The sequence below is a fragment of the Peromyscus maniculatus genome, chromosome 6 (genome assembly GCF_049852395.1).
Source record: "Peromyscus maniculatus bairdii isolate BWxNUB_F1_BW_parent chromosome 6, HU_Pman_BW_mat_3.1, whole genome shotgun sequence".
Classification (NCBI taxonomy): Eukaryota; Metazoa; Chordata; class Mammalia; order Rodentia; family Cricetidae; genus Peromyscus; species Peromyscus maniculatus.
The window spans coordinates 2248579-2265227 of NC_134857.1; the positions used below are offsets into that span (position 1 = coordinate 2248579).

At 36.7% G+C, this 16649-nt stretch overlaps 1 protein-coding gene across 20 annotated transcripts in view; it reads right to left on the reverse strand.

Moving 5' to 3' along the window:
- Bltp1 (bridge-like lipid transfer protein family member 1) overlaps positions 1–16649 on the reverse strand; it is a 180106-nt gene that overhangs the window by 135101 nt on the left and 28356 nt on the right. For all 20 annotated transcript variants that reach the window (XM_076573799.1, XM_076573817.1, XM_076573812.1 and 17 more), the window contains 4 exons: positions 11190–11346; positions 10703–10781; positions 6748–6839; positions 4233–4350 (listed from right to left, as the gene is read on the reverse strand). In XM_076573799.1, the coding sequence (XP_076429914.1) occupies positions 4233–4350; positions 6748–6839; positions 10703–10781; positions 11190–11346 (446 nt within the window). The remainder of the gene's footprint in view (positions 1–4232; positions 4351–6747; positions 6840–10702; positions 10782–11189; positions 11347–16649) is intronic.

Genomic DNA, 16649 nt, shown 5'->3' on the forward strand with positions numbered 1-16649 from the left:
TGAGTTCGAGGCCAGCCTGGGCTACCAAGTGAGCTCCAGGAAAGGTGCAAAGCTATGCAGAGAAACCCTGTCTCGAAAAACCAAAAAAAAAAAAAAAAAAAAAAAAAAAAGCATGAATTACATTGTATACACACACACACACACACACACACACACACACACACACACACACACACACACACCCTAGTTAATGAAAAATAAATTATTTTGTAAATTTAAAAAAAAAGAACCCTTATATCTGCACACTTATTCTTTGAATCCTCTTCTTATTATGTTTATTTCTACCTATCTGTTAATTGGGAGGCATGAGGGGCTTGCTAAAAGTGAAAAATATCTCACTTTAATAAACTTTCTTAATAACAAATACAGCTAAGCACGGTGGTGAACCCCTTTAATCCTAGCACTCAGGAAGGAGGTCAAGGCAGGTGAGTTCCAGGCCAGCCAAGGTGCATAGTGAGACCTTGTCTTAAAAATAGGAGAAATAAATAAATAAACAGAAAGAAAAAAAGAAAAGAAACACCACTAATTTAAGAAACACCACTAATTTCAAATACAGATGAACAATTTTCATATTTGTTCATGAAATAAATATCTGCTGAGTACCTATTATATGACAGTCTCTGTTCTAGACTATGGGACTGCAATGAAATAAACAGATGCAGTCATCTTAAAAGTTAAAAACAATCATCACTGCTTATGTGTTATGCTTGAATTGTTGCTTTTAAAAAGTGCTTTAAAATTTTTTATTTATTACTATTGTGTGTGATATAGGTGTCAGGCTATAAGCATGCTGTAGTGTACATATGAGGATAAGTTTGTGGAGTCAGTTTTCTCCTCTCACCTTTACACAGGTTATAGGATTCAAACTCAGATTACCCAGATTTATGCAGCATGTGGAACCATTGCATCAGTCCCTAATTGCTGCTTTTAAGTTTGTGTTTATACATTTAGTCTGTTTCTCTGTTATCTTAATTTTCTTTTAAACTTAAGAAGTAAAGGTTCTCTATATGATAATACTAGCTCTGTTGTAAAGTAGTTCTCACAACTTTTTCTTCTGTCTTCCTATTTGTTTGCATTGTATATAGTCATCAACATCTTTCTCAGAGGTGTCAAATTCATCTTTGTATATTTATCGTACAAAGAAGCCTGGTACCACGTATATGAAATTAGATATACATGTTTGACTTTGAAATGAGACGATAATAACTTTAAATCTTGGTTTTATTTTATTAGCAATATGATTTTGAAAATATAACTTAAGTGTAAAACAATTTCCCTAACTTTTTAGGAGAATTGAGATGATTTATGTGACATTTTAAAAACTAAATGTCACCAAGTAAACACTCCATAGAGTGCATTTATCATTGAGGATACTATAAGGAAATTTACAAATAAAACCTAAATCTTTAATGTCATTTTGTTTTCAAAAAGGATCTTTAAACTGAAAAAATATGAGTCAGGATAATTACAGAAAGCGGTCATAAATGTAACATATAAGTTCATTTAAAAATTAGCTGCAATCCACATATATTAAAGAGATAAAATTGACTTAATAAATGGCAATCTTAACTGTAATTTCATTAATAAGATGTAAAAATAAAATAAAAGGTATATAAGTAGTAACCTTTCCTTTTAATAGAAAAAGAAAATTTTAGTGTATAAAATTTACATTAAATATAGCTTTATTTCATTTAAACATTACAGTGAGTAGCCACCTCTTATCATACCTACGCTTACCATCAAAACATACATATACACTCAATGTTTTATTTTCTAACAAAGGAAGTGATTATACCAAAACTACAGATGCAAACATCCCATGTACAAACTTCATTGTGGCTGCATACATGCAAACATCTCCACTTCCATCCCCACTCTCAAACAGTTATCTTCTTCCCTGGTTTACAAAAGTAGATATTGTCCTCAAAAACATTCAAGGAGATACTTAAACTTCAGTTCTAAATCCCAGCCTCTTGAAGGAGCCTGACTCTATTCATTAAGTTTTATTCCTTCAAAATTCATCCCTGAAAATAATCAATTTCACAATATAATTCATCATTTCTAAGCTGACTTCATTTTTCTCCTTAATAAATTCAGCATTCCTACTCAAACTACATATCCTATCTGAAACTAATATAGTCATGTCTCCATAACCATAGATTCAATCAACCATGGGTTGAAAATGTTTTTGTGTATGAACTAAACATGCACACATTTTCCTGTTTTTATTCCTTAAATATACAAGTCATATTTTATGAAATATCCATACTGTGTGTGATAAGTATTTTAAGGAACTTGCAGATGAATGGAAGTACACAGGAGGATATACTATCTATATGTTAGAACCATACCATTTCATAGAAGGCATTGAGCATCTACAGATTTTGTATCCACAAGGAACCAATGACCTATGGATATCAAGTAATGACTACACTGTCATTCATATCCTTTCTGTGGAAGGAAAACAACCATTTTTAAAGGCAGGTATTACAGAAAACAAGAAGTCTGAAGTCTAAACACTAATCTTAAATGTCCCATCTACATATGCTTCAATAATTCTATGCTTCAAGTTTCTAACTGTTAACTCAGAGACAAATAATACTATTGCTTTTTATAGTGTGTGAAGAAGATAGAAATTAATGTGCTTTGTAAATGCCAAAATGTTATGTAACTCATACTGAACATATTACACCAAGGCTCATTTTATAAAGGCCATTTCCACCATTAATAACCCTTCCTTATTTTCTCCGAATGGCTTCAGATGGTAGTGATTTCTGATGTCCTTCCGTCTTAGATGCAGTGCTAGCACCACAGTTTACTCTACCTGAACATAAATACTGTTTGGCATTGTTTCATTTTATATCTAGTGTGTCTATCAATGTACTTGAGATTAGTAATTCCAAACAAGTCAAAAACCATAAGTGATATGTCCATAAGTGCTCTGTGGGCAGAAATCATATTTAGTATTTGTTTTAAATTATTATGAGGCATGGAATGTCTAGTAGAAGCATTTATCTATCATATACTTACATTGGTTAAAAGCCTAAAATGAAATTGGTATAAACAGAAATGTAAATGGTCTAATATCTCAGGAAATGAATGTAGCTTCTAAATAAATTTATTTGCCAATTTTTAACAAATCTTACTGTAAGTTTTTCTTCAGTAGTAACTGAAATGGTACAAGTAGCTCATTTCTGCTTTAATAAATCTTAGATTTTAAAACTTTACTTGAAATTTTATAATATCATGTAATATTGTCTCCACACGAGCTCCTATGATATCTTTACGATAAATATTAAGTATTGGGGTGAAAAAATATTTTTACATATATAACAGAAATTTAATTATTAAGTTTCCACTACAAGAGACAATAACTTTAAACTGTTTAACAGAAATCTCTGTTCAAATGAGAGGTCAAATGGATCCACGAAAGATGAAAATTAAATACTTACTCAAAAGGCCCTATGACATCACCTACCACCACAGTGGTAGTAAGACAGACAAGGAAGACTGCTACAGCAAGTGATCTACTGTGAATGTTAGCAGTCACACAGCAAGAAGCAACTCTGTCTTATAGAAGACTATAGTACAATAGTGATTGCCAAAAAATATTTTATTAACATCTGCAACAAGCACTTGTTGTATTTTAATAGTATTTTTTTCCTTAGATCAAAAGCTGCTCACATTACCAGATATGGTCTTATCAAATACTGTGATTAGAAAAATGAAGCACTTTCTTTGACCTTCTTCATTTGTGCAAGAAATTTAAAAATTTTAAAGACAGTAAGTTAAAAATTAATCTGAAAAAAAAAAATCAATAACTTACTTTGGAACTAAGCTGTTATGTAACATCCTATAAAATGTCAATCAGTTAGTATCAGAGCTTTGTATCATTCCATTATTGTCTTCCTCTCCCCCCATCATAACAATATAAGCCAATTTAATTATTTCTACAAGAGGCTTCAGTTTCCACCTTTTTGTCAGCTTTTACTCTTGGAGCATTATATTTATGATAAAGTTCTGCCCCACATCCAAATCTCTAATGAACTATTTTATCTTGTTATAAAAGGTATAAGAATCACTGCTGGACTCAGGAGCTCACAGAGTCTGAACTGACAACCAAGGAGCCTACATGGGACCAACCTAAGCCCTCTACATATATGTGACAGTTGTGTAACTTGGTCTACTTGCAGGATTCCTAACAATGGGAGCAAGGGATATCCAGAAAATACCTGTAAAGAAGTTCTTCTGTGCAAAGATGAAATGGTAGGTGGCTTTATAAACCTCTAATTCACACTGCCATGTCTGTGGCATGTTCCAAATTCTGGGGTAGCTGGCATTGATGTGAAACTGCAAAATAAATGTTAGAGCTTAAAATGTGATAATGCTAGCAGCATTGGAAATGAAGTCACACATACTAATGAGTAATTAAAACTTATTTTCCCACTGAGCTGAACAGAAGGTGTCTTAAAACTGCTGTAGCACAAGCAGCAAAATAAAAACAAGAAAAAAAGAAGTCAATGAAATGATTCTAATGATACTCTACTATATTTCTACACCGGAGCCTAGCAAAATTGTCATCAGAGAAGCTTCATCCAGCCATTGATGGGAGCAGATGCAGAGACCCACAGTCAAACCGTAGGCGGAGCTTGGGGAATCCTGCAGAAGAGGGCAAAGAAGGACTGTACAAGCCAGAAGATTCGAGACACAAGAAAACAGCCCAGAGAATCAACCAAGCAGGGCTTAGGGGCTCACTGAGACTGAAATGACAAGCAGGGAGCCTATATGGGTCTGAGCTAGGTCCTCTGCATACATTAGGTTGAGTAGCTTGCTGTTCTTATGGCACTCCTAATAATGGGAGCAGGGGCTGTCTCTGACATTTTTACCTGCTTTTGGAGTCCTTTTCCTCCTACTGGGTTGCCTCATCCAGCCTTAATATTGAGGGGATGTACCTACTCTTATTGCAACTTGTTATATCATGTTTGGTTGATGTTCTTGGGAGGCCTGCCCTTTTCTGAAGGGAAATGGAGGAAATGTGGGTTGTAGGGAAGGAACTTGGAGGAGAAGAGGGAGTGTAAACTTTGGTTGGGATATAATATATGAGGGAATAAATAAAAAGGAAATTTAAAAAAAAAAAAAAAAAACTGCTGTAGCAAAGTATCAGTATTCCTGGTCAATACTCAGATCTTTGAAATACTAAGCTTTGATGGAGTCAAAATTATCTGAGAACAGACTCATGCTCTAGTTTCAGCAACACACACCAGCTAACTACCTAATTCCTCCTCTGTTAATGGAAGGAGGGTGAAATATCATGCATACCATCAAACAACCTGATCCTGGCATTTCTGCAAAGGAAAAAGCTGCCTGCCTAGGAGCAGCAATGTTTTAACATGGCCTCATTTATCAGCAATAGCTTGAGAATTCTAACGAGTGCTGAATTGTAAGGAATACTGATTTTGATAGATAGATTTTAATACTACATTTTATGTAATAATAAATTTTCTGTAGTACTTTTATATTATTCACATGTTTTTAGTTATGAAATATGAATGCTCGAAAAAATAAGTTTTGTTTCTTTTGCAACTATGATGGCATCAACTTAACTCATACCAAACAGAAAAGACTACACAGAGACACTCAGGCTAAACCAACATACCTGACTATTTGTGAATGCTGTCAGAGATGATTATAATCAATATACATATATGGGTTTTTCTTAGTAATTATGAAATTTTCTTAATTTACTTGTAGGTTATATGTACAATGTTGGATTAAGACAAGTAATTAAGAACCTTATGACATCATCTTATATAAAGGAATTTTCTGTGAATACCAACCATTCTACATAGTTTTGTTGTTGTTGTTACTGCCTTCTTTTTTTTTAAGTGCCAGATTAATGAGTATCTTAATCTGGAATTTAAACTATGAGCACTGTCAAGAAATCCAGGGTACCATCAAGATTTTTTTTCCTTTAAACTTAAGTCACTGATTTAGACAAAAGACAAAATTAGTTAAGTTCTGAGAGAAAATCCAATAGGGCCAGAACATGTGCTCACAAATTATTACTTATAATTTAGGAAAAACACATGAAGTTTAAAAATATTCTAACAACTTTTGGGGCCTTCTACTTACTTCCTACATATTAGAACCAGAGCAATAAGCTGGACAGGGGGCAGTGGTGATGCACACCTTTAATCCCAGCACTTGGGAGGTAGAGGAAGGCAGATCTCTGTGAGTTCGAGGCCAGCCTGGTCTACAAAGCAAGTTCCAGGACAGCCAAGGCTGAGAAACCCTGTCTCAAAAAAAAAGAGGAAGAAAGAGAGAGAGAGAGAGAGAGAGAGAGAGAGAGAGAGAGAGAGAGAGAGAGAGAAGAGAAGAGAAGAGAAAGAAAGAAAGAAAGAAAGAAAGAAAGAAAGAAAGAAAGAAAGAAAGAAAGAAAGAAAGAAAGAAAGAAAGAAAGAGAAGGAAAGAGAGAGAGAAAGAAAAAGAAAGGAAGGAAGGAAGGAAGGAAGGAAGGAAGGAAGGAAGGAAGGATGGATGGATGAAAGAAGCAGAGCAATAAAGGAATCCCACAGGCAGTACACACCATTGGGAATCTACTTCTCTTCCCAAGTATGGTTTCACTAGAGTATTTACTTGGCAGTTCTTAAATAAGAAAACAGATAATTATTTTTTTAATTTTACACTGGAAAATTAAAACCAAATCTATATCTACTAAAAGAATGCATATCATATATTTAGGCTTACTGCTAACATTTCTGCTTCTAGAAGGGTCCGATATTGCATGCTGGTAGTAGCATCAACATGTAATAGTTGTCCTTTAATTGCAGGGGTATAACCTAGTAAATAAAAATATAAAATGTAAGAACCAGAATAAAAACTACACAATTAGGTTTTTGTAGAACTACTCAAAAAAGAAATCCCTGAGAAACAGCTTAAGTATACTTCAGTGAAAGAGAGCTTGCTAATATAACAAGGATCCTTTTCAGATTAGGTAGCTTTGAGTAAACATCATTACCATATGATATCTACTCTGGTTTGTTTCTGAGTGTGAACCCACAGAGGTCTCTCAGTATCCATATGGGATGGTTCCAAAATCCCACACTTAAACCAAAATCTATGAAGCTCAAGACCTTTATGTGAAATGTCAAAGTAGTTCACATTATTTCATATATCCTCCACATATGCCAAATTATCCCACATATAATTAATATTTAATACAAAGTAAACACTATGTAATAACTATTAAATAGTATTGTTTAAGGAATGACAAGGAAAAAGTATACAGTACAAACTCAACTTTACTTAAATATTTTCATATAGCAGTTGCTTGAGATTATGGCTGCAAAGCCCATGGACATGAGGATTAGCTGCATATGCTTATACTCTAAGTAATGCTTTTCAACTATTAACACAAGCCCCATACTTTTTATTTATCCACTGACTCAAGTATGTATTTTTTCATCACTTTTTTCAACTACTCCCTGTATAAGGACAGTTGCCAAATATCATCTATTTCTCCTATAATGAATGACACTTTCACATCAATAAAGACCATTCTCAGCACAAGTAGGAAAGTTTAAAATGTCATTTCCTTTCTTAATGGGCTCCTTTTTGTAAGAACACTAGCTGTATGCTATTATTCTAAAGGTTTTATAGCTAGTCCACCACACACTCTGCTATAGGCTTTCTTTCCCATCCCAAACATCTGAATTTGAAAAATATTTTAGGCTTCTGTGTGTCTGGAGTCATGCATTGTTTTTTTGTTGTTTTTTTTTCCATGATGCCTAAATCCATTCGTAGTTCCGAAAAGTCATCTTAAAACCCACCAAATCCTTTTGACAAATTTTATTACATTTTATTCATTTGGGTATATGTCTGTGTGGAGGTCAGAGGATAACCTGGGAGAATTAGTTCTCTCTTTCAACCATATGAGTGCCTGGGATACTGATTCCTCAGTCCTCAGGTGGCCCACTTATCTCAATGTGCCAACATCTGAACAAAAGTTATGCACTGTAAAATGACATAAGAATGCTTACTATGTGCATTGCTGTGCAGGCTACTCATGTCAATTTGACACAAGCTAGAGTTATCTGAAAGGAGAACCCCAATTGAGAAAAATGCCTCCATAAGATCCAGCTGTAAAGCATTTTCTTAATTAGCAATTGATGTGGGAGGGCCCAGCCCACTGTGGGTGGTGCCATCCCTGGGCTGTGGTCCCATGTTCTTCTAAGAGAGCAAGCTGAGCAAATAGCAAGCTGAGCAAAAGCCACAGGGAGCAAGCCAGTAAGCAGCACTCTTCCAAGGCCCCTGCATCAGCTCCTGCCTCCAGATTCCTACCCTGATTGAGTTCCTGTCCTGACTTCCCTAGCAATATGGAAATGTAAGCCAATTAAACCCTTTCTTCCCCAGTTTGCTTTCTGGTCATCGTGTTTCATTGCAGCAATAGAAACTCTAAGACTATCAACTTAAAGATTTTATTTTGGAAGTATTTTGCATGTCTGTATGTATGCATACCACAAGTGTGCATGGTGCCCTCAGAAGCCAGAGAGAGTGTTATAGATACTTGTAAGCCACCATGTGGTACTGGGAACCAAAACAAGGACAAGTGGTTTTAACTGTGGAGCCATCTCTCTAGCCCCTGTAATATCAATGTAAAAGGCTGAAGCATTCCCATATTTGAACCATTATTAATTTTGTACAACCTCCAACTTCCTTTCTCCCCTGTGATACATTGTAATTAAGATACTTCTAACAGACTTTTCTTACCAAATAACTCCTATGAATCAGGCAGTGCCAGAGAATCTCAGCTCTCTCCTTCATGGCCTCACATGATTATTATTTTAAAGCTGGCTAATGTAATGATTAGTTCTTCACAAAAAAAGGACCTAGAGTTGGGCGGGGGTATGTATTATGCCATCCTCAGTCATTGTTTCAATGGATTATTTAAACAGGAAAGTCCAGATACTTTTATGTAAATATAAGAAACAAGTCTCTTGTTCTCTCTTTATATAGTAGCACCAATATAGGTGACAGAAACAAGATAGGAGAGCTAAATAAAATATGAATAAATAAAATTAAGGACAGTTATCATTGCCATTTAATGATCTTAACATAAGAGTACATTACTATTCTCCTTACTCTCAAGAAAGTGACTAAGTACACCACACTTTTATCTTAACTCTCCTCAGTCACAAATATACGAAGATGGGAATAAAAAAGCAAAATTTAACCAAAAGCATTTATTCATGTTACTAACTGCCCAGATTTCAAATATGCAATGATTTATAGTAGATCAGAAGAAATTGAAGCTGTAAGAGAATTATTTAATATTTTAAGTATGCACTGTATTCTTTCTTTCTCACAATTACACTAAGTACCCATTTTATTCTATGAAAAAAAAATCTACTAACATTACACCCTAAAAAATTTAAGCCTATTTATCAAACAATTACTGTACAAATCCCAGGAGTCAAGGTCAGTACTAGACTTGTGAATGATATAGCATCTACTCTTACAGTACCAAAATCTAACTAGAAAAATATTAAGCAAATTATGTTCAGTCCTACAAGAGATGTACACAACACAATAAAAATACAGAATTACAACACCTAACAAGTCAGAAATTGTTCTCTCTAGAGACCCAAATAATTATGTAATAACTTAAGCTACAGGTACATTAAAATTTAAAACTATGCTCTCATCTGCTCATGGATATGTCAAAAAAAATTACAAATAGAACTATCACATGATCCAGCAACCCCATTATTGGGTACCTCTCCAAAGACAATGAAATACTTTTGCTGAAGAGCCATCTGAGTGCCCATGTTCACTGCAGCACCATTCACAAAAGTCATGATATGAAAACAAACTAAATATGGTATCCATTAACTGATTAATGGACAAAAAATGTGGTACATATGTGAAATGTTAAGAAAAAAAGATGAAATCCTATCATCTGTGACAAAATGGCTCAAAATGAAAGTCATTTTGTCAAGGGAAATAAGCAAGACACAAAAAAAGATGTGATCTTATTAGTGATCTCATTAATGTATGCAACCTAAAAGAATAAAAAATAAATACCGAGCTTACAGAAGTTGAGAGTAGAACAAGTACTCACTCACTCAGGCTGAGGAGAATAAGGAGAAAGGAAGGGTTGGGAGTAGGTAAACAATTTTACTACTAAGTTATATAGACAAGAATTACATGCTGACCCACAGGTAATGAGAACATGCTGTATACTTCAAAAAGCTCAAGGAAAGCCTGTCAGCACGGTGGTTCCAACCTGTGATCACAGCACTTGGGAGTATGAAGCAAGAGTATCTCAAGGGAGGGACAAGACTAAGCTGCATAGCAAGTCCTTGGTCAGCATGGGCTAAACAGTGACATGCTGTCTCAAAAAAATAAGTTCAAAGCCAAACAAAAGGATTTTAAATTCTTTTACCACACAGAAGTTATAAAATGTAGAAACACATGTTTACTTGGACTTGAACATTGTAAGTCTACATACATGGGTTCAAACATCTCATGGCACACCATTAATAGGTACAATTTTATGTATCAGTGAAAAACTAAATTATATTTAAATTAAAAGACAAAAAATTAAAAATAAAACATCACTAATGTTAATCTGAAAGGATTAACAAACTACATTAGCATATTAATCATGTCACTAATCATTTCAGGCAAAATAATAACTTACCATTTTCTTCAACTGTCATTGGAATATTAATTTCTAAATATGAGCCAGCCCCTACATTTACATGTACAGCATTGGTTTCCTACCAAAAGAACAAGATTAATTTACATGAGATTTATTATATTTATATTTATATCATTTTACTTTTAAATTATCAAAGAAATATAATTAATAATATGAAGTATTAAAAATTTGGAAAAACCAAGGTTCTAATTTATACCAAAATTATATTAAAATATTTTAACAAAATACAAAGGAGAAACCAGAAGGTAACTTAAAAGTCCACTGTTATTACTATTAATCATTATTAATTTCTTTCCATTATTTGCATTTAATAAACCATTATAAATGTAAAATGTACAAGATTACTTAAGGAGGTATAGGGAGCTCAGAGAAATAAAGCTAAGCATATAATTATGACCCACAAAAATACTCTGAAAATTAATTTTCAAATTTTAAATAATATTTTCTACTATCTTATAATAAATACCCTGTTTTTAGTAAACAGCAAGTCAATGGTAGCATCTGCAATAATATTCATTCGTAGTTCAAATGCAAGGATCTGTCTTGGTCTTCCAGGCTGTGCAACCTCAGAAACTTTCAGAACTTGATAATCAGGTGGAAAGAAAAACTTCCATAAACAATCTCTACATAATAAAGAAAAGGAGTTGGCGTGTTAGTCAAACACAATCAATCATCTTTAATAAGGGACCAAAATCATATTTTAACCTATCATTGCTATCTCACTTAACAAACTATTTTTCCATTATCTCATATTTCTAGATATCAATAAGCTTTGAACACCTAATACACTATTACTGAGTGAGACATGGGCAGGCCCCAATCAAAGTGTTATGTGAGTTCTAAAAACATGCTACAAGTACATCAACTGTGCAAATGACCAAGAAATGAAAGAGATCATTTCTCCCTCAGCAAGTGAATTAAACTTTTCTGAAGAAAGACCAGCTTCCTTGTCTGTAAGAATAACTAATCTCAGGGACTGACACTGAGGGTTAAATAAAAATACTTAACAGTGTGTGACACATGGAGGAATTTTTGTATTATTTTCACAATCACTCAAAAATTAACCTTTATTTTATTTTATGTGTATGGGTATTTTGCCTACACTTGTATCTGTGCACTTCATGGATACAATGTGTGTGAGTGATAAAAGAGGGTGTAAGATCTGGAGATAAGAGTTATAAACAGTTGTAAGCCACCAGTTAGGTGCTGGTATTCCCATGTCCTCTGCAAGACTAACCAGCGCTCTTAACCACCAAGACTAACCAGTGCTCTTAACCACCAAACCATCTGTCCAACTCCCCACAATCACTTTTAACGAGCATAATATCAATGAAAGGACAAAGAGCAATATATTCTAAAAAGTAAACAAGTATTTAGTTGCTGAGCCTATAATATCATTTGACACGGATGAAAGAACTTAAGAAATATTCAACTCGGAGTCTTCTATGGGAGCAAACATTAGTTTAGTATAATGTTAAGAGAAGGTAGCGGTGCATGTCTTTTAAATAATAGGGTTGAAGACAGAGTCAACAGTGACAGAAAAGATTACTTAAAACAGACTTGGAAAAAAAGTAGATGAACAGAACAAAATCTGAAAACTGAGGTTCACAGAGTTCAACTTGCCATCATTAAATGAAAATGCACAAAAGAAAGTCTGCAAATCATCTGAAACTCACAACATACTAAAACAAGACAAAAAATACAGCACACCAGGTGGGACAGGCAATGAATGGGCTGTAATGGAAAGAACACTGGATAGGAAGGGCTGACCTGAACTCTGGCTCTTACTGCTGTGGTTTCAATACCTTCCCAACATCACACAGCCATCTTTCCAAGAGATTAAGGAAGCTAACGCTACCCACATGAACAAAGCACACAGAAAAATAAAACTTTTGATTTAATGAGATTGAATAAACCTTGTTATTCAATAAGTTCTAAATCTAAATAAAAAATACACTGGAGTATTCTCTCAGTAGAGGAAAAGCTGCTAGAGAGGGTTGTAAAAGTGAAGTTCTAATGCACAGAAATGCAGTATCAATTCTCTAAATAATACTACTAAGATTGGGCAGGCTCTAAGATGGATTTTTGTGTCAGGCGTGGTGGTGCATGCCTTTAATCCCAGCACTTAGGAAGAACAGGTAGATCTTTTTAAGTCTGAGGCTAACCTAGTCTACATAGTAAGGTCCAGGAGGACAGTCAGGGCTGTGTAAAGAGACCCTGTCTCAAAAATCAAAAACTTATTGTAAAAATTTAACTTGAACCTGGGCAGTGGTGGCACATGCCTTTAATCTCAGCACTCAGAAGATAGAGGTAGGTGGATGTCTACGAGTTCGAGGCCAGTCTTGTCTACAGAGTGAGTCCAAGAGCACCAGGACTCTTTCACAGAGAAACCCATTTCATGTTTTTTTTTTTTTCTTAATCTAACTGTTCACCAGTATACCCCCTTCCCTAAAACAAAGGCTATTTTCTACTATGATTTCTGAATACAGTTCAAATGGAGTTATTGCATTACTTAGTAGAAACTTCTCATTTTTCAACTGATGCCAGTGACTACAAGCATCATTAAATTTAAAAAAAAGAAAAAGAAAAAAATTCTATAAAAGGAAAATTAAAATCTAATAACATACAGAATCTTTGCTTTCTAACCTGAAATTTTAAGCTCCACTGATGTTCAAGCTTAATAAATATAGGACTTAGTAATTGTCATAACATATTTCAAAGGTTTTTAAAAACCTTATTCCAGTTTTTGAACAACTGTTAAACAATGACCTATTGAGGCATATTATTTTAATGTACCTGAACTACTAACATTAAAAGAACATACTGAACAATTAATCAGGAGCTGTTCTGCCCTTTCCAGGCCTGAACCGGCAGAGGACACAGACAGCTCCCGCCAGACTACTTGGTCAGGTACCATTATACCAAGCACTGCCCGAGGGTTCTATGTCTGAGGGCATGAGAGAAGAAAAACAACAGCTCTGTACCATGCCTTGTGGCTGGGGTGGGCAAGACTCAACCAAGCGCCACCTGTGACCCAACCAAGAGCACTGGCAGAAAGTGGATAGTGGGTACAGGGTGGGGAAATGGAAGAGAGAGGGAGAGACACAACAGTTTAATGGGCTATGGTTAGAGGTGAATCTAAAGAGGTGAGGGTAGTGAACAGGTTGACATGAATGGTCTGTTAGCCACCCAAGGCCAAGGTGATATCTGGACCTGGGATAAAGGCCAGGTCTTAGTCTGAGGCCCTGAAGCAGCTTGAAGGGGACCTGTTAGTATCTGTGGCTCCAGTTACCACTGAAGGCTGTGAAGAGGCCTGTAGTCTAGGCTGCCACCTAGAGAGCAATTTGGTATTTGAGAGGCATGCTGCCACAGGGGCCATGCCAATCTAAGTGGCCTGTGCTGCCACCTGGGGCCATGGTAACTTCCTGGTCCAGGTTGTTTCTGAGAACCATGTTTGGGTCTGTGGTCCTACCACAGCTGGTGTCTGTGTTGATATTCCTCGCCATGTTGACATCAAAGGGCACACAGATACCCAGGTTCTAGGCCAAAACCTGCAACCATGTTGGTGTCTGAGTCCTGGGCTGCCACTAGGGCAAAGCCGATTTGAGTGGCCAGTGCTGTCACCTGGGGCCATGGTACTGTCCAGGACAGAACTGCTGCTGAGGGCCATGTCTCAGTCTGTGGCCCTACAGTAGACATGGTCAGAGTTGATATCCGTGGCTCCTGATGCCACTGAAGACCATGCCAATGCCAGGGGGCTAGCCAGCCATGTTAGACTATATCAATGTCCCAGGACCATGCCGCTGCCGGAGCTATCTATACTGGGCAACTGGTTCTGCTACTTGAGGCCATAGAGGCATCTGGGCCCAGGCCACTGCCTATGGCCATGTCTGGGCCTGTGGCCCTGTAGCATCAGGGTCTGGGGTAATGTCCATGGCTTCTGTTACCACTGAGGGTTCTGCAAGTGCCCAAGGTCTGGTCAGCCACCTGAGATCATGTTGGTGCCCAATAGCCATGCTGCCACTGGGGACATACTGATCAGGATGGCATGTGTTGCCACTGGGGCCATGGTGACACCTGGGCCCAAGTTGCTGCCAAGGGCCCATGTCTTGGTCCATGGTCCTGCTGCAGCTGGGGTCTGTAATAATGTCCGTGGCCAACATTAGCACAGGGGGTCCCTGGAACCATGCTGTGCTAAGCCAGCCCCACCCTTCACTGGCCCTGGGATAGCTGACCCTGCACCTAGCCTGGGGTAGCACTTTAAAGTTGATCCTGCTGTTGGGGATTGGGAGGCAGGTGAGTCAACCCTGAGGGTGTGAGAGCAGAAGAGCTGACCCCACTCCTTGAGTACCCTCTACAGCAATTGAGGTGCCCTGCCCTTCGCCTGGGCAAAACAGTAGAGCTGGCCCTGGTGCTGTGAGTGTGGGTGAAATGAATATGAGGGACCTGAGAACAGGAGAACTGGCCCTGCTCCTTGCTGAAGGCTACACTGGGTGAGCTAGCCGAGGCAGTGATAGAGAGCTCACCCAGGTAGTGATGATGAGGGAAAGCTATCAAGCTCATCAACACAGCTACCACCCAGGCCCAGAACCAGGGCTGTGAGTTGGCCCACCCCAACACCCACCTCATCTATGAACTGCTGGTGCATATGAAGGGGATGAACAGAAGGATCTCCATGACACAGGACAACAACAGAATATCCAAAAGGAGTCCCAGTGAGAGCCCATTATCGATGGGATAGCAGAAGCCAGAGGCCTCAAGCCAGACCAATGGACTCTTGGCAATAAACACTTGCAAAGATCAATGAACTAAAGGGTACACTGTGTGACTCAACAGACCATACTATAGCTTCCACAAGATTCTTCTCCTTTTTTTTTTTTTCTTTTTTTGTTTCTGTTTTTGGTGTTGTTCCTTTGTTTTGTCTGGTTTTTGGTTTTTCTTCTAAATTTGGTTTTGTTTTGGGGGGAAGGATGCAAGAGCAGAAAGCATATTTGAGGAGATGGGAAGATGGGTGGGACTGGAATATAGGATGTGAAATCCACAAAGAATCAATAAAAGTAGAAAACAAATAAACAAAAAAAAAAAATACTGAGAATACTTGCCTAGAATATGTAGGGTCCTGGTTTCATCTCTAATAACATTTTTTTAAAAAGAAGAGAGACCATATTACTTGACAGTGTGTAATTATTCCAATAATGCAAGATAGGGAGCTTTGAAAGTAAAAAGTATAAAAGAGCCAGTGTATCAAGAGTTAATTTCACCACTCCTTCATCAACAGGTTAATAACACCTGATTCACTGAGGGAGTTGGCTTATCTATTTTCAAGAAAACTAGACCATGAGTACAAAACTAGACTAATTTTAAGCAATGTCTATTTTAATTTCTGAACGCTTCCTAATAATCAGTGCTAAATGTCTCCTAAATTCTTCAGCAGTAAGAAATTGGTCATAATATATTACGAATAAAAGTTACTTTAAAATTAATAGAAGCCTAGTTTTAAAAAAACCTTCCAGGTAGACACGTATGATAGTCAAGACTACATGTAGTTCCAGATACTCAGGAGACTAAAGCAAAAGGATCACTTGAACCCAGAGTTTAAGGCCAGGTTGAACAAGAGCCCCACCTCAAAACAAACACACATGCAAACAAAGCCATTTAGATACTCCTATATGTGCACTTATTATTAATTTATTTCTTTTCTTTAGGCCTTGCACATTAAATAGGCAAGCACTCTGCCATTTACTTAAAGCCTCAGTCCCTGGCTTTCTGAGTTGGGGGTCTCACTTCATAGCTCAGGCTGGCCCCTAACTCACAATTCTCCTACATAGGCCCCCTCTGGAATGCTGAAATGACAGGCATGATTCACTGTATCTGGCTGGCCATGTTTCTTTATTACAGAACTCTCAACTACCTACAAGACCTTCAG